Raw genomic sequence first — 27,314 nt, forward strand, 5'->3', positions numbered from 1 at the left:
CACATGGGTGGGTATTGTTTATAGTGATCTTTTTCTTGATGTGCAAGTACCAAATTGGAAAAATTTTTAATTAATCTAACGAGAAATTTAAAAGAAGTAATATTATAATTGCATAATTCTTTGGCAATACTAACAACAAAAAATTCTGCTGACTTAAGTAATGACATATATCTGAAACTACATATCTTTGGTAAAAGCAATTTCAATGAGAAAAAAAAAACACATTGTCTTCATAGTCATGAAATAATTCAACAATAAGACTAGTGCATACTTTTATTTTGACTAAAAAAAATTTGGACTAGACAGAAAATTAAAATCACACATTTCTCAAATAAAAATATCTAAAAAACAAAGATGACATCTAACAAAACTTCAACTTTAAAAAAAAATATTCTAGAACAATAAACCTACAGTTTTTTCGTCATTATCATTCAGCTTTACTAAAATAATGATTGTATTTCAGAAACTATCCATTATTAGTTGAATGGAAAACTAATAATTAAACTATCGAAACTATTGTTTGTATAGTATCTTTTCCACTAAAATTATTTTGAACCTTACATAAATATTTAAAAAATACATCACAAACAAGATAAGAATCATAACATGATTTTATATTAAATGCTCACACAGAAAGGCACACAATGCAGGTAAATGTTTGAACGTGCAGAAAGACATGGCTCAAATCTTGGTTCAGGTGATAAGTTTGGAAAATGAATATTTCTTAAAAATAATGTCAGCCATATACGTGTGTCGATAAGAGTTTTCAAACAACCCCAATGTACTCATTTTGTTAAATTTATTAACAAAAATGTGTATTGTTTTCCTCAGTGGCAGAACAAATTTTCGTCAAAAAAGGAAATTATTTCCTTTTACTTTTTATCACATTTCAAAACTTTGAAGGATGTCCACAAATAAGACTCATTTTCTTAGGCTTACATGTAAAATTTCTCACCTTCAAAAGTTATCACCTGTTTTAAGAATGGACCTGAAGTAATAATTCCGTTATGGGTATCTCACTTTTTCTTCGCAGAAAGAGAGAAGCAAGTAAATAATTAAAATCGCTTTGTAAACTTGCTCATATTCCACAAAAGCTTACCCAGATTTGAGCTCGAAAAGTAAACTTAATTCAAAATTGTTTTTTAGCTAACAAAAAATAATAAAATTACAAATAAATGTTAATAATCTATTAAATATTACCTCTATTCATAAATTAAAAAATAAGAATTGGTTAACCTATTTCATTAAAAGGAATTGTCTTTTGGAGCGCACATAAAATACAAGAACAATACTATGATTATTTTAACAGAATAAAACATCAATATTGAGCAATGAATTAAAAATAAAAATATTGAAACCATTGAAAACATTTTCAAAAATGATTGAAAATATTTTAACGGTAGCAAGAAAGAAAAAAAAGACAGTGTAAAGACAACACTTTAGTTAATATTTTTACCCGATTAACTTTTTGATGTCCACAAATGTATAAAAATATCACACTGATAGCATTATATTTGTTTTCCTTGCAAATGAATAAAGTGATAGCATATGAATAAAAGAAAATTTCTTTTCGTTTTATTTTTACAGGTTTAAAAAATAAATAAATAGATAACACTTTTCAAGTAGAAAAAGGTTATATGATAAAAAAAAATATGTAACCCATAACGGAATTGTATCAAACTTATAAGGTATATAACTGCGCTAAAGTGTAATAACAAATGACAGATAAGGCCAAGTACATCTTACTGTGAGATTATAAACTATAAAATGATAATAAAGGGGAACACCACTGTATTTGATTCAAACAAGGTTTATTTTTCAAAATATGTTTATTGGCCACATAATTAAATAGAATCATGCATGATTGATGATATGCTATTTAAAAAAAAAACTCAATAAGAAATCTGATTTTAATCAAATTTATTTAATGTATGTTTTGATGTATTTCCATTGCATTTAAGTCCTTCTTTTTAATTACTTTTTTAAATAACTTCTTTAGTTTTTATCTTATTTATTTAAACAGCATGCATTTTTATTATTAATATTTTCAGTGTATAAAAGAATTTTTAAAAATAAAAAAAATCTTACATGTTTTTTTATTTTAGCTTATAGAAAATGCCTTTTTATGTGCACATTGCCAATGTTCATATGTTCATATTTAAAAAATAAAAATAAAATAAATAAATAAAATTTATAAATATTTTTTAGTGGTGTTTCTCCTTTTCTCAAACAAATAAATATGACTAGAAAAAGAGGAGACATTGCTTTACATAGACAGTGGTAAATAGTGTTTTACAGATTTGTAAAAATATAGCATTTGTTGTCATTTTGCGAATGAAAAGTAACATAAAATTAGGATTGTAACAAATAAAATGGAATTTAGTTACAAGAATAAATGCAGCTTTCTTTCTATGGAAATAAATACAGGTTTGTGAAAAGAATAAATATATAAAATTATTTAGTATAAAAGACAACATATATAAGGTATGGTTTTAAATTTAATATAATGTTTTCTCAAAATAGCTGTAATGAAAGTACTAAATAAACTGTAAAAAAATGTACTTAGTAAACTGTAGAAGGCCAACTCTGTAGTACACTTTTACTTTCAAATCTAAAGAAAAAATTAAGAAAGGAAATAAAAGAAAATTCTAAGGTTTAAAAATAAATATATAATTTTTTTTTTTAATTTTGAATGTTTTATGAGTAATAATGGCTATTTTTTTTATAGAGTGCTATTTATATATAGCTATTTTTTTTATGTAACACTAAAAAAAATAACACACAGTAATATTGTTTAAAATTATTGCATATATTTAACATGATATCTTCCAACTTTTACCCTTTTTTTTGAATGCATATACAGATTTTTTTATTGCCAATCATTAAAAATTAAAGTGCCCAACATGCTTGGGTCACATACTGAAATGGGTATGTATCTTTTACCCTTATATGCTCAGCCAGGCATATAAATAATTTAATCAATAATAAATTGAAATACTGATTAAACCCTCGACACATCATTTCTTGATATAGAAATGATCTTTGATTGCACTGTAAACAACAACTCGCAACAGAATGTTGACAGAGATGCAAACTGCTACGGACATGCCAAAATTATAAATTAAAAAAACGGCAAATAATTACAAACTAAATCTTTTGACTATTTTTGCTTACTTTTTAAAAGGCATAGCATGGCATAACTACTATAAAGTAGTGAATTATATAAGACTACGAACTATTTAGAAATAGTGGTGGATAAAAATCTACTAAATTGAATTTATTAAACCAAGAATCACAATTGATAAACTACCACTTTAAAATATTTATTTGCTGTCTGGAGAAAGTTAGCATCTCTGTATTGATGTCTGAGACACGTCATTTATTGTTTTGACATAAGAAACAAATGACGTCTTCGTACGTCAAGGGGTTAAGTGCCCCTTAAATTTTGATGAAAATCATCAACTTACCAGATGATGCAGAAAAACGAAAATAGATTATTCAATAACACCTAAATGTTACTGAATTTAATTTTATTTTAATAAGAATTTAAGAAACAAAATTTGCTTGTTCATTTTTTTTTTACTTATATTTATTTTTATTAAAAAAAAGTTTACCCTAATCGCTTTTCATTAGAAAGTAGCAAATATAAAAGCTGAATTTTAAGTGTCAAATCTATTGCAAGAACTGCAACATTTTTATAAAATCGTTTCAAAGTCACTCGTTGAAGGGTATGCATTCATAGATAATACTTAATAATTCTAATAATAATACTTTTTTGTTAATAATAATGCTATGCATTTATTTCATCAATGCTTATTCATGTTTAATACTTTGTAACAAACACTCAATTCTTCTAATTGATTAATGCTTGAATATTAATGTCATTTTTTCTGTGTGATCATTATTAGGTCCTACGTTTTCATTAATATGTATTCGAAAAAGATGTTTGTTTTAAAATTTTATTCAGTATATTTGTTATAAGATTTTATTTTATTCATAAAAAATTTTATTCAGCTTATACTTTGAAGATTATAAAAATTTTGAGATTTTTCAAACCTCCATACTCATATAAGGACAATGCGATTTGATTATCCGATTATAATATAGATCAGACTTTTTTTTAACATTCATCACAATTTATGCATAATTGTTACAACAATCAAAGCATAATTGTTGCTCTCACTTAGAAAATTCTATTAGAGTGACAATGCAAAATTCTTGTATGTTAAGGATATATGTATGTAAACAACTAAAGAAGTGGGGGAAAAATTTTTGAACCTAAAATCTAATAAGGAATTTCCAATGGTTCACATTTGTAAATATTTAATTTCTTAAAAACGCCAGTTATTAAAATGGATTAAGATACATGTTAAGAAAAGAATGCGTTCCCTATGTTGTAAAATAATATGTAAGAAAGGTAACAGTTTTGAGAATTGAGTTAGAAAAAATGATGAGGGAAGAAATAAGAAAATCGAAACTAAGAAAAGATTAAAAAGCAGAAGAAAGAAAAAAGAAAGCAAAGGGTTGTCTTCCAAGCAGTTCATAAAAACTGTTGTCAAAAAAACAAAAATTGTAATAAATAACTATATTTGTGTTTCACACCAATTTTTCTTCCAGTTTACAAATGGTTAAGATCTAGTAGATGTAATTATTAAGAAAAAAGATATAAAATTTATATTTTTACAAATGATTGATCTGCGTTAATGCACATGGAAGCACTTTGTGGATTTGATTCCTTTTTATTGAAAGAAATGCATCGAAAAAAATTTTAGAAATCAGAAGAAAAAAAATAAATGAGTATCTTACTTATGTTATGATTAAAAGTATTGAAGTAATATGCTCATTTATTTGTTCTTAAAAAATAAAGACGGGAAGGAAAATTTTAAAAATGCAAAAAATAATACAGATCAACCATTAATAACTAAACTAAATGTTTCATTATTTGAAAAAGATAACATAAAAATGGTAGCGATTTACAAAGGAAATTGAGCACTTGATAATTCTATATGTCAGATTTATTAAGCACTTGTTTTCAAGAACCCTTCAAAGTTCAAAATTAATTATTTCATTTTTTTAATTCAAAAAAAAAAAGCTATTTAAAATAGGATTAAGATCATTTCAAAGAAATAATAGAATTCTATATCATAAAATAATATATTACACTAAACTAAACAAGACCACATGATTTGTTATATGCAAATGTGACTAGTTGATAGAGACATAAATTTTTTGGTTCTAAAGAGTTCCCCAAATGCTATAAATAATAACTTTAAAAACAGAAACGTGTTGTTGACATATATTTAAAAACAGGAACTTTTGTCAGAAATTCTAAAAACCATTATGTAATTGTACTAAAAAATGAATGTTAGTTTAAGAAAATTTCAAAGTGAAGACTTGAAACTAAGTAGCACCTTATGCATTACTGTTAAACCTATACTACATAAGTATATACTACTTTGATCAATCTCTTCACTATTTGTTGTCGTTTGAAGGATTATCATAATTTATTTAATAAATTAATGAATATTTTATGATTTATTTTAAGGTATAAGTAATACAATTTTAAATTAGTAAGCAACTTTTCTTGCTTACATTTAAATAGCAACCAAATCAAATTTAAACATACATAATGAAGTTTCGGCTTTGTATATTAAAGCCTGACGATATTTGTACTCATAATAAATTAAAATCAATAAAATTTAAAATTTTCAACAAAGTAAAAAGATTGCAAATAAAATAATAAACTTAAAAACAAATTTATAAAAATATTAAATATTTACACAAGCTCAGGTAAGGTAAATAGGTAAAATAGCACAGTGAGAAAAAAGAATATCTTGACTTATTCATAAATAAAATAATGTGCTTAATTTTGTGCATATTATAAAAAAGAAGTTTTCTGTAAAGATATTCATTTAAAATCAGTATTTAACTATATACAAGCATGTATATAAATTTTTTTTTACATTTTGGCTCACTTGCAAGGTAATACAATAAGCAACTTTTCCTGTTTATATTTATTTTGAACCACTAGCAGAAGTCCGAGCATTGGTCACAGTTATAATTTTTGACCGGTTAACTCTAGTTGGCATTCTTTTTGATGCTAAATGAACACTTATTGGGCCTTGTTTAGAAACGGCTTCACCAGGCCGATAAGAGCTGTTTGGCAATCCTGTATTTTTTGGAGATACTGATGACTTCCTAACGGGCATTTTGTCCTTTACTGATTCAGAGCACTTCACAAGTTTAGGGGGATGACCTACAGATGGACTAGATGCATTACTTTTGATAGTCCGGCCAGGACTTCGTCCCCTGGAAGAGCCCGTGACAAGATTTTTAATTTGACTAGTAGAAGAAGCCTTTTGCAATCGAGAACCATAAGTTTTAGCTGTCTTGTGATCAGATGGCATCTGAATCCTAGCTGGACTGTTCAAGTACAGGGAACCAGTAGTTGATCCATCTTGATGTTGACGTTGCAGTTTACGAGACAATTGCTGTTCAAGCATTTCCGCTTCTTGCAAACAGTGACTAACCATTCGTGAATCAGCATCAATTTCAGCAACAAGGTCTTTTCCTTTCAAATCTGATGTTAAAGGTAGTTTTTCTTCTGAAGTATAAGTCTTTAAAGTTGGAACCAAAGACCTTTTGACTGGAGATTTTTCTCTGATAACCTTTTCTTCTTGATTAGGAATTTTGGAGTTGGATTTTTGCTCTTTCGTCTGAATTATCAGTGTGGGTTGAGGTATTGAAGGAGGTGGACTGTTTGCTTTCACTGGTATCTCTGTTTTCCCCTTCTTCACAGACTCAATTGAGTTCTTATTTACTACTTCCGGTTTTTCATTTGCTCCCTTTTCTTGACTAGAACCATCTAAAACAAACAAAAAAAATTACTAGTTCAATAAGATTCTTTAAGAAATTTAAACAAAAAATATACATTATAACCTAACATAGATGTTGTTTATTTTTCGCTTTCATCAAATTGCTTTTAAATTTTTAGAGCCTTACATATCCATTTAGTTTTTAAAAATTAATTACTTTTTCTATAAAAACAAAAAGCTTGTAAATTATTATTCTATGTACTATTATTTAAGCAGCTTCATTCCATAAAGTTCAGCTTTATTTTGATAATCCTTCTACCTATATAAAATTATTTCCTTTTTTAGACATCATTTTAAATAAAACTGAAAATTAAACAACATGCTTACAATACACTGTTTCAACTCTTGAGCTTCACAGATGTTACAAATTACATTATTTACTAAATATGGCTTTATATTGCTGGTTAGTTTATTTTTTCAATGTATATGTTACTGTGAATGACCAAAATTGGTGGTTATTGACTTCCACCCCTGTTGTTGACAATCACATAGTTGCTTTGGTAAATGTCCGAAATATATACTAGGTCCAGTTAAGTGCCACTGCCCAGTATGCCTTACATTAATGTTTTTTTAAGGTCATGTGCAACTGCCCAGTATGCTTTGAACGTAGTCCGAAAACTGATTTTCTCTCAATCTATCCTCAGCAGACATTAAAATATTGAATAAATATAATAATATCGACGAATAAATTAATATCAAATCGGATATAACAAATATTTCACACATTCACCCGTGAAAGTCAACATTCTCTTGTTTTTGGTCGTTCACAGTAACATATATATACACGTATTTGAATAATCACGTATTTGAATAATAGAAATAATACGACAACAAAAATGAAAAAATAAATTTAATTTAAATTATTATGAGTTAATTTTCAGACAAAAGTATATAAATTGTAACCAAAAACATACATGCTTTTGATTCTTAATTCAGTTTTTGAAAGTCAATAAGAATAATGGTTTAGGAAATAGAAGTAATGGAAATCATAATTAAAATTATATAGGTTTATGCTTCAAGCTTATGTGTTAGCTTTTCATTCCTTGAATCACTTAGATATAGAAGATTCAATATTTTAAAGTAAATTTAAGAGTCTGCAAGCAATTATTTGAGCAGTTTTATTCACAAAACTTTAGCCAGTTAATTTTCACAAAATAATATAAAAAACCAGTAAAAGTAAAAAAAAATGACTCATTAAGAACAAAAGATAGTAAATAAATAAAAACTTAATTATTATAATTAATTATTATATTAAATAATTATTGTTTATGCTCTATTCTTACATATTAGTTAATTTTTTATATCACTGAAGCATATACGATTTCGCAGTTTTAAGGTTTTAAGATAAAATTATAACAGCCAACAAATAATTTAGAAATTCAATTTATGCAAGTTTGGCTTTTGTATTTCTACAAAATACCATCTTGATCAAAAAGTTCCCGGAATAACCCCCAGGTGGCGCTCCCACCGTTCCGATTTGAGTTCTGTTTTTTTTTTTTTTTTAAGTTGGTACATCTGTTGTTGATATTCCCTGTAAATTTTAGCGTCATAGCTTGACATTTGCAAAAGTTACATAGCCAAGAGTACATCTATCTCTGTGTGTGTTGGCAATTTTTTACAATTTTAGAAATGGGTTTAAATTTGCAACAACGAACTTGCATTAAATTTTGCGTAAAAAAAAACAAAACAGATTTAGTGGTGAGCGAACGTTCGAAAAGTGTTTCAGCAATGATTCTCCAAAGAAAACGGTTGTTTACCAGTGGCACGAGCGGTTCAAAAGTGGTCGTGAGTCAATCGAAGATGATAAACGCAGTGGCAGACCATCAACATCGAATACATTGATAAAGTAAAAGAAATGTTGGTCATTAACCGCAAATTAACCATCAGAGAGATAGCGGAGGGCTTGAACATTGCCTATGGATCTGGCCAAGACATTTTTGTTAATGATTTGGGTTTCCGTCATGTAGCAGCAAANTTGGTACATCTGTTGTTGATATTCCCTGTAAATTTTAGCGTCATAGCTTGACATTTGCAAAAGTTACATAGCCAAGAGTACATCTATCTCTGTGTGTGTTGGCAATTTTTCACAATTTTAGAAATGGGTTTAAATTTACAACAACGAACTTGCATTAAATTTTGCATAAAAAAAAAAAAAAAAAAAAAAAAAAAAAAAAAAAAAAAAAAAAAAAAAAAAAAAAAAAAAAAAAAAAAAAAAAAAAAAACAGATTTAGTGGTGAGCGAACGTTGGAAAAGTGTTTCAGCAACGATTCTCCAAAGAAAACGGTTGTTTACCAGTGGCACGAGTGGTTCAAAAGTGGTCATGAGTCAATTGAAGATGATAAACGCAGTGGCAGACCATCAACATTGAATACATTGATAAAGTAAAAGAAATGTTGGTCATTAACCGCAAATTAACCATCAGAGAAATAGCGGAGGGCTTGAACATTGCCTATGGATCTGGCCAAGACATTTTTGTTAATGATTTGGGTTTCCGTCATGTAGCAGCAAAGTTGGTGCCAAAAGACCTCAATTTCATGCAAAAAAGAGACAGTGTTGACGTCACTAAAGACATGATTTGCAAGGCTGAATCCGATCCCACATTCATCAAAAGGATCATTACTGGAGATGAGACGTGGGTTTATGAGTATGACACGCAATCCAGACACCTGGCAAGTGAATGGCGTTCATCAAAGTAAAAATCGTAGGAAGCACTGATGGACATACCGAAAACTGAATATAAAAAATCTATCCAGGATTGGATCAAGCGCTGGCATAAGTGTGTTGTAGTCGATATGGATTACTTTGAAGGGAACAATATAGATTTAGATTAATAAGCTTGTATTTTTAATTTTCTGAATACATTCCGAGAACTTTTTGATCAAGGTGGTAATTTAAAAAATAGCAGTAATAAACTAAAGGAAAATGGGCAATAGATAAAAAAATGAATGCTTCGTTTATCAAAATAGCTTTTAATTTTCTTCTGATAACTAAGACATACCTATCTAGTTTAAAGTTTTTTTAAATATAATTAACAGAGTCAGTAAACAAATATTTGAATTGCTTCATTCTCTCAACTTTAAGCCAATCTATTTTTACAAAATAAAATTAAAGCAAAGACAAAAAAAAATAGACATTTAACTAACCAGCAGAAGCAGATATATCAATTTCATCCTTACTGTCAGTTGATATCTCTTCATTTGCCTCCAGGCTATCTGGATTGTCACTGCAATGAGCTGGACTTTTGCTATCATCCAATTCCAAGGAAGCAATGCTGCTAATCATTTGAGACTCAGATTCAGGTTCATAATGGTTGGACTGAGTTTGATCCTGGGGCAAGTCTTGCAAATCTCTCAAACTATCCTCTTCGTGAGCATCAAGGTACACTCTGTTCAATAAATTATTTCTTAATTGTGATTGGTGAGGGACACAAGGGGGTATGTCGTAAGAAAGATCGTGGCTAGAATTATCTATGGAATTGTAATTGACTTCTTCTTTGATGGGAGAAACAATCTTCTTCAAAATGCAATCTGAATCTCGGCGTAACACGTTCCTTTCAGGTACTTCAGGATTGCATTGCGGGTTATTTTTTGGAGAAATTTCTTGCTGCTGTTTCCTGTTCGGAGATTTGCCTTTTTTAGGATAGGTGGATCTTTCAATGCAAATGGGTTCCTCTGTTTCATTCTGTTTTTTCAGTTTCTGCAAGAATAAAAATTTGTAATAATGTACTACATAATTATGAAAATCTAAGGAATAATTCAATGAAACATCTATTTTTAAATATTTAATTACGTTGATTTGGGCAAAATATGTGATTAAATCATACAAAATTAAAAATTATTTACTAAGAATTGAGAGAGAGAATAAGTTACTAATAGTGAAAAATGATTACTAAACTTAAATTTTACTACCCTTCTTAAGTTTAAACAATTTAAAAGCACAGTGTTTATAATTAACTATAGTTCAGTAACTAAGCTTTACAAAATAAATTTGCTTAAATGTATACCAGTAGATTATGACAACAATAATAATAATTTTGAAAATATTATAAAAACTCTCCTCACATAAACTTAAATTACAAAACCTTAACAGTTACAGAACCGCATGTTTCATTCAATTTTCTTCTTTTACTATGTCAATATATTATTAACATCAGTATGCATGATAGTATTGATACATTAGACGTGCCCAATCTAGAAAATTGAAGATTATTACTTCAAATATTGATTGCAAATACATTTGTAAAACAGGAAAAAAAATTATGCACAATTAAATTTAGAACTTAGGAAAACAATATATTTCATACCCTTTGTAAGCTGGACAGACGGGGAGGAGGAGCAGTTGGTTTTTCAAATTCAAATACTATAACTGCAGCTGAAAATTTCAAAAAAATATTTTACAAAAGAATTTATTAAAGAATATAAAAAATTGAGTGCAACATAATTTTTAAAATAAAGAAATATTCTTAAAATCAAAAAGAGTCCAATAACAGTTCCATTCGAATTAGAAATAAGTTCTGAATAGAAGTTTCTTTGGACCTAGTTAAAAGAAATCAGACATTCTACAGACTCATTTGTGGATTAGGTCATTTTTCTCATAATCTCATTCAAGGGTTTGATAGAATGGATTTGACATCCGAAATTTGATACTGCTATTTCTAACATGAGATTTCTCAGATTTCTAACATGTTTCTTACATTATTATATCAAATAAATTTTTTATATGGGCTAAAATGGGCAACCCAGCTATTTCTATATGTTCTTTTAATATAAAAATTCTATAATAGATGCAAATAGGCCACCCATATCAAACAATATATGGTTTCAATATGATAAATCTATATGGGCTTAAACAGGCTTCCCATATTAACATTCTTCATAAGAGCACAAATGGGCAACCAATATTAATATACTTAGGTTTCCAAATAAATAAACTCTTGATTGGCTCAAATAAGCAAACCATCCAATATAAGCTTCGATTATAAATAATATACAATTGGGCCAAAAAGAGCTATCCATATCATTCAAATGGGCAAAAAATTCAATATGGGCTACCCATCTACAAGATCAATAGATGGACATTGATGGACAACCTAATAGATCTGCATGAGTTGCCCATTTAGATCTATGTGGATTTTCCATGTGTTTAGAAAGAAACATAAATAGCTTTTTAATCAGGATTTGAATTTTATTTTGTGTCAATATATGCTTTATAATCTCTTATTTAATTTAAAAAAAATTTAAGTTGAGCACAGAATTCCATCATTTTGATGATATGGGTTGAATGTGGGCTAGTGATGGGGCCCATAAGAACACCACAAATCTATATAGGTACCATATGGGCCCCATTTCTCTGTGCTGCTCGAGATATACAGTAGAGTCCCGATTATCCGAGTTAATGTGGATCACGACTAACTCGGATAACTGAAAAACTCGGTTAAAACGAAGAGTATAAAAAAAGAAAGAAAAAGAGTTGGTATAAATGTAATATATTTAAGAAATATAAAATTTATACGAGTATACCACATATAATTCCTATTATTATTAAAAAGCTTACTAGAAAAAACTTAAAAAGTATACTTTGCGAGAATTAAAGAGTTTTTACTTAAAAAAAAGTCCTTAATCGTTTTTTGTTTTACATAACTTTGGTGCTTTTCTGCAGCAATGTTTCGCCATTTTTTAGGGATAACAGGAAGGCTGGTGTCGCCTCTTTTTGTTGTTCTATGCATTCAGAAGCATTTTCGACAGCTTTAAGTTCATCTGTGTGAGAGATTTTTATATGTTGATTTTCATCGTCACTGTCTTCATCATCTTCGCTAGGTTCATTTTCATTATTGACAATATTAATGATCATTTCATCCGATGAAGTTGTTAGATTTTGTTTTCCCGAGTGTTTGGAAGAAAAAATTCAGATTTATTTTTCGGCGGTATTTTTAAAAATAAAAAATGAACTAGAACAAAAAAAATCCTTAAAATATTTGATATCTCGGTTAAAGCGGAAACTCGGATAACCGGGACTCGGATTATCGGGACTCTACTGTAATTATATTTTCATGGTGGTTATATCATATTTGAATTGTTTTATTCTTTAACCTGCAGAATCATAAGAAGAATTTCACAAATACTTAACAAAAAAAAATGAAGTATTGTTATTTTTTGTGTTTGCATGCACAAACATTTTTCCTTGAAATATATATATAAAATATGAAACATTTTTTTCTGTTTAATGAGTTAAACTTAGAAAATATCAATATATATATATATTTCTTAAATGATATGAAAGCAAGCAGTAAAGAAGAATGAAAAGCAGTTTAGATTACTAAAGCATGTTCTAATGTACTGAAGTTTTTATATCTATTTTATATCCTTACCAGGGAAAAAAATACTAAATATTTCATTCAGTATTAGATTTAGTTTCCTATTCAGTTATAATTAATCCAGGTACTACAATCGATAGATCCTTTAATCTCCATAGATTTATTGTGTTTTAATAATTTCATTGAAAATTATCACAATGAACACATGTTTGAATTTTCAAATTTTTAAAGCAAAATGCTGATGATTTCATGTTTGATTTATATCAAAATTATTCCTCAATATGCATTTTAAATTAATAAAAAGTCCTTAACTCTTTCAAATCTGAGAGGACAGATATGACCCATCAGATGTTTCAAGAAGACTGTTGGGGTAACACTTGTGAATTTTGTTCTAAAACTGAATTATATTGTTGCAACAAATAGTGGTTATTTTAAAAACATTTTTCTACAGTTTTTTGCAGCAATGTCATTTGTAAAGGAACTTTGTAACTAGTTTTGAAACATGGTTAGAATAAAATTTTCTGGAATTCTAAGTAGAATACATCAAACTGTACATTTCTGTTTCTTTCTATTTTATGGACACCCAGTAAAAACAGAAGTGTAAAGAATAAGTAAACATGACTAATAAGCTTACCATCCCTAATCCTTTTCTGAACATGAGGAGCAAGATATGCCCAACTTTGGCAATGAACCACTTTGTTTGCATTTTGAATGAGGTACCTCTCACAATGGCGACTTATCTTGTGTAACAAATCCACAAAATTCTGAGGAAAAAGAAAGTTTTAATCCAAGATTACATAAAATTTAAACAAATAATTGAAATCTAATAAAAATCAAGCAATTGGGTTTTAAAAGGAATTCACTCAAAACTTAATATCAAATGAGATGTTTTCTTTTTTTAAGTCTAAGTTAAGTAATGTTTTACTTGTTTGATTCAAAAACTCATAACTTCATAAACACATCTAAAATTTCCAAAATACTCATAAAAATTATATATATATACATATTATCAAACGCACCCAGCTTGAAATAAAAGGAAATACAAAAAAAAAAATTTGAAAAAAAAGAAAGATTTATTTAAAATAAAAAATTTTTGTATAAATTATCTAAAAAATGAAGTTCAACTTTTTTATCTAACTTGCTATCTCTATAAATTTAGTTGTTATTGCAATTCAGATAGCCAAAAGTTGAAAATTCTAATCTCTAATAGCAAAATAAATAAATTTTTTAAATTCATGAATTTCTAAAATAAGTATAATAATAAGTTTAAAATTACTATATTTGTATTATTATAGAAAAAAAAATTCAAGAAAATGTAAATAAATAATCTTATATTATATTTAATATTTTAAAAAATAAAAGTACAAATATATATTTTTTAAGATTTATATAATGAAATTCAGATTTCAATTACGTTTATAATTGAAAATTTAAAAAATTATGACATTAATTGTATTTAAGTATATTGCTCAAACTTTTTTTAAAACTATGTTATGTATCAATAAGTTAAATTTCATTCTAAATAACTCTTCAGATTTATATCTTAAAATGTACATAAATAAATTACAAAAGCTTTAATTATACCATAAATTTTTTATTACATAAAAAGGGCAAAAATGCTTTTAATATACCTAAATTGAAAGAAAGAATATTTCAAAGACATACATACCTGTGTAAACATTCCAGAATCTATGTTTTCAATTGATTCAGCCAGCTGTATCAACTGATTGACAGTATCAAATGATTTGCATGTCATATCTGGAGCAGTCAATTCAATGGCAGAAATTATGTCTTCTTCTAAAGCAGTTACATTCCAACTCAAACCCTTTATATAAGGTAAAAACATAAACATTAATTTACACCTAAGATTTACAGTTAAATAGGAAAATCACTTAAATATTTTTTTTAATAGTTTCTTTTTTTCTTAGAATAATAACAACACTTTAAATGCTTTCACTCAGTCCCTGCAGTTGAGGAACTAAATGGACCCCATCATACATTAATGTGCAGTCCCTCACTTTTCCACCGAAAGTTATTCGGAAAAAGACATAACTAACAAATCTGTATTGCTGTTCTTCTTGATAAGCATTGGAATAAAATTAAAACTGAAAAATTTATGAAACTTATTCAAGTAGGTTACAGAAGATTCAAATCTTTATAGATCATTATTTTTTTTAAAGAAAATTTTATTTAATCAAAACATCTTTGAAACAAACATAGTTTAAGGATTTATTTAAAAATATGTAAGTATATTCATACACAGTAAAAAAAATAAAAATTAATTTTTCTACAAAAAAAGTTGAAAATCTGTAATAGTTTAATTTTGCTACAGAAGAAAAAGAATGCTACATTTTAATTGTTTCATAATTCAAAATTATACAATACATCAATGCATATACTTTGTTTTTAATCATTTCTTATTATACCATAAAATAATTCAATTATTTTTAATTGATATAAAAAGTGAATTTGTTGTGGTTCACAAAAGGCAACTTTTTTTCAACAACCCTCTTTGAAAAATTGTTATGCACCCCTGTAACTGTTGACCATGGACTCAGGAGCAAAACCTAGATACTTTCCTGCACGGAAATCAGTTTCTTCTAGGCAACTCAAACTGAGCTTGACAAGGAAATTTATGTAAACCATTTTTCAAAAAGAATGACAGCTAAAGAATTCAACTAAAAATTTGAAGCTAAAATAATAATAAGCACATTATAAATAAAAAAAAAGAAAGATAAAATAAGAGTATAAGCTTTATTATAAATTTATAATTTAATGATTTACTTGTATTAAAATACTTAACATTAAAAGGGTTATTATTATTGATTAACTAGCTCACATTTTTAAAGTAAACAAAAAAGTATAAAAAGAATATATTAATAACTTACTTTTCCCAAAGCTAAGAATCCTTCCGATTTTAAAATTTGGTTAAAATTTTTGGCCATAAAATGAATACAATCTTGGAGAAGTTTAGTGATCATTCCAAATATAGGTTCTGTCCATTTCAGCTGGGGCAAAGTATTTATCAATCGGTCACAGTTTAATGTCATGTCAATCACAGTTTCAATAGTCTAAACAAAAGACATCCATTTTTATTTCTAAGTAATGTTATTTTTTATAAAATGTATGAAATCAATGGATAATTATTTTAAAAAAAACATGATAAAATTTTAACTTTAGTAAAGTTTTAATAATAAAAACAAACATAATAATTTTGTAGACATTTCTCTGTCATTAAATTTCCTTATTTAATTCACTTACTTAGATCATGCATGAAAGCACTGAATACATTTCTGTTTTTTAAAAAATAGTTAGATATACCACAGGCTAAAGAATGAAAAAAAAAAATTTTTAAAAAGAAAGAAAACAGATTTTTAATTAGGAACTAAGATGCACTTGTCATTATTTTTTCTCCTTGAAATATATTTATAGTTAGTAATTTATTTTACAAATGAGATATATAATTAGTAAGAAAAAAATAGTTGCTACACTAGATTGTGTAAATATCAACAGTACCACAACAGTTTTAGCTGCAACCTTAGATTGCGATTATTAACAAGATTTCAAACAATTTGGGAAGATTGTAATAGATTTCAGTTGAGGAAGATCGAATGTTCTTGTATTAAACATCATTAGTTTATTATCTAGTTTAAATTTAAACATATACTTAATAATAAAGTAAATTCTCTATGTAGTTTGATTTAGTATTGTAGTTTTGATATTTTTACTAGGTGTAATGATTTGTCAGGACTTTAAAAAAAAATTATTCATTTAAATTTGAATTTTTGAACAACTTGCTTTTTGTAAGGGTAATTGTTTTACATTTTTATAAAAATTCAAGATCTATAATGACTATTTCAGAAATGAAGTTCAGTATCTAGAAAAAGCTTTCACGATTTTCATAATTTTTTGGGCTTTCTACAATATTATGAGTTAAACTGAATAATCCAATACAGTTGCACTTGAAAGATATTTTAATAGTTATTCAATTGTGCATAGTACCATCTACAGAACAGTCAATCTTTTCATCGAAGATGGATAATTTACTTGAATTAAAGCATAAAACTACAAATGCTAGAAAGATTATCGCAAAAATGTGTAACTTTTTGCTAACTCCAACCAAGGCAATCCAATAACTAGTATAAATAAATAAGATTACCTAATAGAAACAGTGATTTCAGACTTTAAATTTTAAGCAAAAATAAAGTCATGGAAATATGGTAAAAGGAGCTTTAAGTTATCATTACTGTGTTCAGATATATCGAAAAACAATTTTAAAACTTTCAGATTTGAATTTTAAAAAAAGTGACAACTTATTTATTCACACATTTTAGACAAATACTTTATACAGGTTATTTCAACAATATCATGCATATTAGGCAAAACATAAAAATAAAAACAGGTAAATTGTATACATTAATTGCTTTGAATGTTGAAAACAATTTATGAACAATGTAAAAGATAATGTTGAAATAACCTGAAGTTGAAAACAAGAAAACATTTTAAAACCTAATTTAAAAAAAAAATAAATTAAGATTATGAAATAAAATCAAAAGCTTCAATAATAACCAATGCTCAATTATTATTAAAACTTATAAATTTAAGCAATAAAATAAAAGTTACAAAAATTTCTCACCAAATTCAAGACAGTGACTTCATAGCAAAGATCACGTAATTCCTCAGGAAGAGAAGCGAAAGATTTGTTTGTCCAAGTACGTGTGAAGTTCTTTCCTAACCAATAGATGCACTTATCTCTTAGTTCATTTAAGCCACAAGCAGAAACTAATGGTAGACATTCCACAACACCTTGAGAACATTGCAAACACGGCTAGAAGAAAAAATTATAAATAAATAAACTGTTAAAGTACAAATTAAATTACTACAATCAATTCACAAATGAAGGGATAAAGGCTCTCCATGAATTTGAGTAAATTAACTATAAAGTTTATAAAATGACAAAATTAAATTAAAATTAAATTTTTTCAAATGATAAACCAAAGTCATATTATATGTATCATTGCATTTGCTAATAATATGTATTAGATAAGAGAGAGACCCCTCAATTTGCACTTTTTAAAAATATTGAAATTGAAAATATTAAGTTTTTTTCTCATTTATAAAATAACTCAAGAGTATTAAAAAAATCAGAAAACCGCAAATCTAGTAAAATAAATAAGAACAAAGCATGATCCCATTGTAGGGTCATGATCCTTCAGGTGTAGACTTCACGCATTTAGAACAACAAAATAATAAATCATACATACATATGCCCTTACAGTTGTGAAAAAGAAAAACCTGAATTTTGTATGACAATATAAAACTTCAGAAAGAAGTTTCTCAAATTACAAATGTAACAATAATATATATTACAACTTAAAGGAATTATTATAGTAAATAAAGTATAAATTAAATTTAATTTTTTAAAACCATAAAGAGTAATTTCACTTTAAGTAAAAAGACACACCTGTAACTAATTTCTTACACACTTTACTTACATATACAGTAGGGAACCGATTATCCGGAACGATCGGGACCATCGCTATTCCGGATAACTGATTTTTCCGGTTTTCTGAATCGCCACAAAAAGCTGTTTTTTTAATGTTAAACCCAACTAAAAAAAAATTTTTTTTTTGGAAATAATCTTAAAAAGAAGAAAAAACGATGGAGTAATACACTAATGATTATTTCCAAAATGATGGTAAGGTAAACATCTTTCAAAAAAGAACGAAAAATCCTAAAATCTTAAGAGGAAAAAAAAATTTTTTTTTAAATGGCGGGAAAATTTATCGAATTTCGTTCCGGTTTTTTGGTTTCCCGGTTTTCTGATTTCCGGATAACGGGTTCTGTACTGTATTTCAATTGCAATAATATCTTACAAAGAGAGAATCAGAAAATTAAATTTTCTATTTAAAATTGCAAGGGTGGATGATGATCGATGATGTAGGAAATTCTTTTCGGCAAAGCCCATGGACCTCGGATATTGAAAAAATTTTGAATTATAAGGCATACCATTTTTACATGATTTTAAAGAATGTAATTGTATAAGACAAAATAGAATATTTTAATGAAAGCGGCTGAATAATTCCTGAGAAACCCAATTTTAAATATACGACTCAATTTCTCAGGAATTATTTAACTGCGTTCAATTGAATTTTGTATTCTTTAAAACAATGTCATTTGTATACTTTAAAATTCAAAAATTTTTAAGACCATTATTAAAAAAAATCTAAAATAATAAATAATTATTCAAAATTATTTTTTTCATGGAATTATTTTTGGACAAATGAATTTTATAATTGTGTGCAAAAATATTTCAATTTGCTTAATAAGTTCTCAAGATATGGTGAAATACGCAAAAAGAAAAATTAACATAAACGGGTTCAATCTTTGAATCGCTCTCCTGACCAAACTAAGGAGATCATCTTTCTGAGATTGCAGCTACCCCCAAAAAATTTGGGTGTTCGAAATCTGAATCCATTAAAAGGAAAGGTATGTTTATTCAGAGAAAGTATGTTTTTCTGTCTGATTTAATAACTTAAAATATTGTCTGCACTAATTAATTAGAAAATTTAATGTAAGATCGAGTTCCAGTATGTGAAGATCTGATCTTATCTAAAGTCATTCAGGGTGGTTTATTTTTATTTTTACTTTGCACGCTTTTCATAATTATGCAATGAAAGATTTTACATACCCTGTGGAAAAAGTGGCAATAATGCATTTTTAAATGAAAGACAATAACATCTCTCAGGGATTTCAAATACAGCATATCTGCCAGATGAGTAAGTTCAGTAATATCACAATCTTTTGGTATGTTCATGGCTCCACTGTAGATATGGCAAAGAGCAAAATGAACAGACAGATAGCTGAAGCTGTAAAAAAAAAGCAGCAAAATTTTTAAAAGAATAATTTACCTTTATATAATAACATGAAAAATGTTAGACACAAATATTTCAAAAGCAGAATGGAAAGTTAACAATATAAAATTACCCTTCAAGCTTGATACTACTATTATCTTTTAAAATTTCATTGGACTTCAGAAGATTTGAAAAGTATTGGCATCTAACAGACAAAATGCATCTGAGGATAAAAAAAAAATTACATCATCAGACAATATTTGAAAATAGCAAAACTAAAAAACACAAAATTTTAATTTACACAAAATCGATTTTAGAATAGATTCGACAGTTACAAAGCAAACTTTTAGGCGTTGCTTTTTTTTAATATCATGAAATTGATACCCTTAAGAAATAAGAGGATATAATGTTTCGCTTATGAGCAAAAGGAACAGGCAATATCGATATTTCCTTACAGCCTTACACCAATATATTATATACAAAAATCAATGTTTGCCCTAGGAATAAAAAAGGGTAGGGAGCTGCCTCTAAAAAAAGGGCTCTATAAGTTTTGAAAGGGCACTTGTTTAACACCGTAAAACTTCATCAAAATGTGTAATATTATGTAATAACTGAACTTGATCTTCAGCAATTTTTACATTACCCACTTATACTATTTTATGCGTAGATTTCAAAAAATGATTTGCTCTCGTCTGTATGTTCGTATCTATGTATATCTTTCATCTATAGATAAACATTGAAGATATTTTGTTGACATTTGTATAGAGAATTTCATTATCTTTTTCACATGTTTACCATAATTCTATGGGCTTTAAGACAAAAATTCTCCTTAATAGAAAATTACACTAAAAAATTAATTTCGATTTTTAATTTTTGTTACATGAATACTTTTGCCGCCTAATGATTGTAGCCAGTAATTTCTGTGCCTACCCACACTTCAGGACCAGGGTTCGAGTCCCTATTCTTAAGTTCGAATGTCTGATCGGATTAAACTTTCAAAATCTTTAGTAATTCGGAATCAATTCTATTGTGATGTCCTCAGTGTTTTCCGAACCAGAAAAGTTCACATACAGTTTGGAAGTGTGGTTGAGAGATTACTGCCACCATCTGCCTATAATTTTAAATTGCAGTAGCGTGATGCACACGTACACCAGTATTGTTTTTGGATTACCACTTAGAATTAATCCCAGACTATCTCAATAAACCATCAGTATATCTTTAGTGTCACATTAACAATCAAATTTGTAAATGTTAATAATTTTATTTCATATTGTTTTTATAAAGTCAAAAATCAAAGTTTTGTAGAAAGCTTCTTTTTTCTTCTTTTAAAAGAAGCTTTTTAGAAGGAAAGAAAAAGGTAAGCTGGAATATATCTGATTTTGATGGATATCACTTAAAGTTAAAAAGTAAGGATCGGTCTTGCAAAATAAAGAGAATTGACTGGTTTTTTTTAAGAAAAAAAAATCACTTTGGAGCCAAACAAAACTATTACTTACCTATGAGCCTTAATATTCTTGCCTTCTACTTCAATTGTGATATCAGTATCAATTTCTTCGAGGAACATTCTCAGAAGATCTTCCCCAAGTTTTGAACAAGCTTCCAGGATGCGCTGAGTACTCTTCACATTAATATCTGCAAATTCAGATTGTTGGTTCTGAGTTTCTCTCCAGCGGCGCTCTAAACTTGCGACCCCTCCTAAAGATGAACTGACATCTGAAACTTCTGAATACATTGTTTCCGAGTCATCTTCAAATTCGCAGGACAGTGATAGGCCAAGAGGAGAAAAGTTTGTAACTTTTTCTTTAACTGATTCAAGGACAATATCACCAGCCAAATTATTTCTATTGTTGTGGAGATCATTTGATTTAGGGAATGTTTGATTAAAACTTACAGTATCCGCTGCTCGTTGAAGACTATCGGTAGAACTTTTTGAGTCATCTGATTTATCTGCTTTCTTACGGGTTGCTAAAGGACTAGGAAATCCTGGTTTAGTTACTGATTGAAGACTATCAGTAGAACTTTTGGAATCATCAGATATATCTGCTTTCTTTCGAACTGCTAAGGGACTAGGAAATCCAGGTTTAGAATCCTTATTATCATCTTTGGTTTCTCTGTTACAGATTTTGGGGCTGTCGTCCCTTATTGATTTTGGAAACGTCATAGCATCAACATCCTGGGGCTTTGTTGAAGCCTTTACAGAAATAGGCGGAGAGGGTGGTTTTGTTGCCTCTGAACTATTGTTTTTTCGACGCAAAATAGGACTCATAGGGAGAAGACCATTCTCTTCACTGTTATTTAAGCTCTTAGTCTTTGCCATATCACCAGTTGATTTCCAACGTACTTTTTCGTCAGATAAGAATTTATTTTGTATGTCATCCTTGCCTAAATCAGAACAACTACCTGAAGATTCATTTTTTAACTGTTCAATAAGTTTGGAAGCTTGGTTATCAAACTTTATGTGTTGAGTCATATAAGCTTTTGAATTATTACATATTTTTTCATCATCAGCCCGATACACATTATTTGAGATTCGAATCGGTGAGAAATGGTCATAATATACTCCATCTGAATATCTATGAGCACTTCGAGATTTTCTTTGACTTGAGCTTTTCAAACGCATAAAATTTTCTTGGAGATTCAGAGAATGATCAGCGCCAAAGTTGCTTTTACCCTCTCGAGTAAGAGAAAAATACCTCACTCTATTTTCCACATTTCCCTGAAAGCTATTTAATGAGGGATCTGATAATTTTCGTCTTCGAGCATTGAATGTAGAACTCCGTTGTCTATCTTTTTTCACTATCACATGTTGGTCAATTTGGTGTGATTCTCGATCCCAAACAGAATTTTTAACACTGGTGCTAACATCCTCTTTAAAATCTTCATTTAAATCTATAAACATTGATACAGATGTTGTTTCTGCTTTATTCATAGGACGTTTCAATCTCGCACCAGAGGGATCATTCTTCGGATCATATTCCACTGAATCCAGGTCAACGTACATGTAACAAGACTGTGGTCGTAATTTTTCATTCCTCGATGACAACTCAAACTGTTTTTGCTCGTAACAGTAAGCATCAAGCCGAGAGGTAGACTGTGCTTTCATTAATGGTTCTTTTTTATGATAATCATTCTCTGGGGTGATTTCTGTGAACAGCTCTTCATAAGAACTGTTTAGCAGTGGCGGTCTTGTTTTTGAAGAATAAATTATTTTCGGAGATTTGGCATCAATATACATATATGTCTGAGAAGGGCTAGATTTTTTGATCTTGTTCGCTGCAGGAGTAGGTGGTGAAAGTTTTTTAATGTCAATGTAAAAGGGAAACATTGATCCAGGTAACTCAGATTTTACTGAGTTTGGTATATTACCAGTGGAGTTTACATTTGCATTACTGATTGGTGAATTGGACACACCTTCTGATGACATGATTAGAGAAGATGAAACAGAATTCGGGTATGGTGTATCAGACATCAAACTATATGTACTATGAGACATAAAACCAGAATCACTCATACTGCCATCGATTCTACGATATTGAACACCTGAATTAGGAGAGCTGAAACAAGTTTCTTGGGCAGAATTATAATATGAATCTTTTAAAAAAGTATTGCGGAAGATATTAGATTTAGGAGATGGAGTATGGTCATGCAGAAAAAATCCAGAGCTCTCAGCTCTTTTAGAAGGTAAATGTTCTCTTATTTGCAGTTCTGGAGTTTCTCTTTCTTCAGAATTTTTTCCAATTAAGTCCTTATATGACCAGTCACTATTATCGTCGATAGCTTCTTCCAAAGAGCCTTGCGTTTCTAGATCAAAAGTATTACTTCTGACCATACTTCCAACAACGGGATAATCATCTGAATCAGATTCTTGATCGGAATTTGATAAATCTATATGAAGTGAAAATTCAGATTCACGTGATTGATTTAAGCTTCCATCATTATTAAACAAATTCAAATTTTTAGTCTCCTTTTTTTCGACGACGGAGGCTTTAGACGATACAAAAATATCGGAGTCATTTTCTTGTGCTTGATCTATATTATTAGAGTTAATGTTTTCAACTTTCTTAGATTTCATTTCGGCAGCAGAAGGCAGTTCATTCCCAAGAATGCCTTTCTGCTTTTCTATCCTACTTTGGGCAGAGCGAAACATGGTGGGAACATCCGATTTCCTTTCAGGAGAAACCGGACTGGTTTTGGGGGTAACAAAACTGTCTGTACAAGTAGAATTTACAGATTCTTTTTCAAATTCATCAACTTCTAAAACATGCTTATTTAGTGGCCCTTTATTGTGGCAAATTAATTCAATGTATTTTCGACTTAGATGAATAGTTTCACATTCTTGCTTCCTGATATCATCATCAGTATAAACTCTCCTAAAAATGAAAAAATTTATCTATATCATTGAAACAATAAAAAATGTAAAAAGAGCTGAAAATATCATAATAAGAACTGAGAACTTCTGTAACACTTTATTCTTTTTCTTTCACGTTTTTTTTATTTTTTTATATAAAACTTAAAGTATGTTAAAATTAAAAGTTTCATTTTTTTTCCTTCACTAAACTAAATAATTAATGGTGTAAAATTGTTTAAAAAATTACCTATAGAAAATCAAATTTTGTAAGTGTCACAGAAACATCTCTTTTAAATAAAGAAAATTTAAGTCATTGGTAATATTCTATTACTTAATAAATGAGACCTTCAATGGAATTTTATTATCTAAAAATTTAAACAGTTTTAACTAATGAAAAAAATAGCAATTCTAAGCCAGACACAAATTTCTTCATAACAATATAATGTTTCTATGATACACTGCTCACTTATCGAACAACATAGGGAAAACTGGTTCACAAGATGTAGAAAAATGTTAAAGGGAATTCAACTTTTTGTCAATGGAACAGAATGTCATTTTTTAAAAATTTTAATTAGAAAATATGAATAGAGAGTTAGTCAGGAGACCATTCTTGAGTGTTAGTGCTTTCCAATCGATTAAGACAGAGAGACTTAGTTGACTATGTGTAGTAGAATAATTCAAAATAAAATGATACAGACAGGACAGTCAGATAGTAGAGAATATGAATGCAGATTCTAGATTCATGATTCAGGAGAATATGAATGCAGAGTTTGTCACACTTTCAAAGTATTCTCTATTTTTTTCAAGTATTTTCTCATAACAGTATCCCCACACTTTCATATTGAATAATATGAGAATTACTGGATTGCTAATTGTAGAAGAATGAAATGTGAATGACTCCCTACAGAAAGGACAATCAGAAGGTTAGCAAGATTCTAGAAAATATGAATGTAGAGTTTGTAAAACTCTCAAGAATTTTTTCATGACAGTGCTCCTTTTGAATAATATGGGAAATACTGGATTTCTAATTGTCGAAGAATGTAGAATAGGGAGACACTCTACAGGCAGGACAATCAAAAGGTAGGCATGTTTCTAGAAAAAACGTATGTTGAATTTGTCACTCTAAAATATTTCCTCATTACAGTGTCCCAAATGCTTCCACATTGAATTATATGGGAAGAGCTGGTTTGTTAACTGTAGAAGAATGTTGAGTAGAATGACACTCAGCAGATGAGACAATCTGAGGGTTAGCGTGTTTCTTACAGATAATATGAATGTAGAGTTTAAATCAAATAATCCTTGAAAATGAAGCATTACATGATCTATTGTAACCAATTGTGTGCTTACATAAGTAACTGTGAAATAAAATCTTTATTGATAAAATCTTAGTCTCATAGCAATAAGATGGGTTTCTCTTCTTGTGTATTACTAACACTTAATAATAAAGATGTCTAAATCTGCCAATAACAGTCTTAAACAACAGTTTTAAAACATCATTACTCGTAAAAAGCAAGTTATTTGTGCACAAACAGAAAAATAATATATATTTTCTAAAGTAACTCGATGTAAAGAATTTTAAAGACAATATAAAACTATTAAAAAAAATAGTTTATTCAATAAAAAGAAACTTACCTCAAAAATTGGTCTAACTCAGCTTCTTGCAAATATGAATTATAGGATTCAACTCCAATGTTTATTTCTTTGTGGTCAGTTAGATGATTATAGAAAGCTGGTGTTCTTACTTTCAGAAGAGTTTTATGGGAGTGTATTAAATGCGGGAGATCTGGGTGTTTCTGCTGATTTTCAATATTTTCTTCATTTAAATTATGTTGCTTGAAATTGCTCACACCAATCAAAATGTCAGAAAACAGATCACTTTGTAGCATACTAAAATAATAGAAACAAAATGATAATTTTATTCCATTTTCAGAAAATTGGTAAATGAAGAGCTAATTGAATGAAGGTTGTAACATTTTAGTAAATTTGAGTAAAAAAGATTGAATTCATTGACAGTGGGTAATAAAGAATGTGCTTTGCTATTATTTCTCGTCAAAAAAAAATTTTACAGTCAAAATCCACAAATTCCTAAGATTCATTTAAACTGCCTGTGACACAAGATTAACACTCATAACTTTTAATTTGCTGTCAAAACAAAGGCTTTTTAAGGTTAGTCATAAACTTTTGATGCCAAATGCCACTGAAACGTTCTTTCTCTATTAATATAGAGAATCTTTCTCTATTAATATAAGTAACAATCTTTTCAAAGATTGTCACTTAGTATTTTCATCCACTGAAATGTATAAAATTTAAAGATTAGGCAAAATACTGTATAGTTAAACAAGACAAAAATAAGATTTTTTTTCAAGCGGAAACTCAATTATTTTCTTCCAAAAAGTTTCATTATAACTTATTTTTACGTAACTCTTCAAATTATTCTATTTAATTTTGATAAAATGGACAAACAAACAATACTATAAATTACATACCATAACATATGCTCTTGAAGTTGGTTCTGCAGGGTACATCGTAGCTTTTCTTTCTCTTTTGCACATTTTATTAGAAAGGCTGCACTCGGATGTGTTGGTCCCCATACTTTACTTCTTGAGCTGGCCATTTGAGCATATTTGTTTTGCAGCTGAGTAAATTTTTAGCTCAGAAAACCTGTTAATTCAAAAAATACTAACTGTTGAGTTAATTAAGACTATTGTGATACAAAAATTTAAACTTCTGTTACACTTAAGTTAAATTTAGACCAGAATTTAAAAAATAAATACGACAGTGAGTGGTTTTATTTTGTCTATCTGATTATAGATTAAAATAGACAAAATAGGTATGTATTCAAGGTCCAAAGAATGCTTTTAAAAAATTGAGACGATGTTTTATACTGGGCTTCAGAAAATGCGGCTAGTATGGGAGTTTTACAG

At 28.4% G+C, this 27,314-nt stretch overlaps 1 protein-coding gene across 2 annotated transcripts; it reads right to left on the reverse strand.

The window, feature by feature from the left end:
* Positions 1-3,577: 3,577 nt before the first annotated feature.
* Positions 3,578-27,076, reverse strand: LOC107439643 (uncharacterized). Of its 2 annotated transcripts, none has more exons than XM_043040097.2 (12): positions 26,877-27,076; positions 26,023-26,277; positions 21,539-24,412; positions 20,176-20,265; positions 19,880-20,057; positions 17,825-18,016; positions 16,077-16,259; positions 14,858-15,013; positions 13,823-13,952; positions 11,179-11,246; positions 10,052-10,571; positions 3,578-6,865 (listed from the first exon to the last, which is right to left on the reverse strand). In XM_043040097.2, the coding sequence occupies exons 1-12, from the start codon at positions 27,002-27,004 to the stop codon at positions 6,015-6,017; spliced, it is 5,625 nt and encodes a 1,874-aa protein (XP_042896031.1). In that variant the 5' UTR covers positions 27,005-27,076; the 3' UTR covers positions 3,578-6,014. The 2 variants fall into 2 exon arrangements, with proteins under 2 accessions (XP_042896031.1, XP_042896030.1); XM_043040096.2 differs by having other exon boundaries at positions 10,019-10,571.
* Between the last annotated feature and the right edge of the window lie 238 nt (positions 27,077-27,314).

Source organism: Parasteatoda tepidariorum, chromosome 4, assembly GCF_043381705.1.
Source record: "Parasteatoda tepidariorum isolate YZ-2023 chromosome 4, CAS_Ptep_4.0, whole genome shotgun sequence".
Lineage (NCBI taxonomy): Eukaryota > Metazoa > Arthropoda > Arachnida > Araneae > Theridiidae > Parasteatoda > Parasteatoda tepidariorum.

Coding starts and splice junctions, on each gene's coding strand:
- LOC107439643 (XM_043040096.2), bottom strand. CDS start 27,004: ATGGCCAGCTCAAGAAGTAAAGTATGGGGACCAACACATCCGAGTGCA. Junction 18,017..19,879: donor ATTGCCACTTTTTCCACAGG/GTATGTAAAATC, acceptor TTTTTCTTCTAG/CCGTGTTTGCAATGTTCTCA. Junction 15,014..16,076: donor GATTCTTAGCTTTGGGAAAA/GTAAGTTATTAA, acceptor CCTTATATAAAG/GGTTTGAGTTGGAATGTAAC.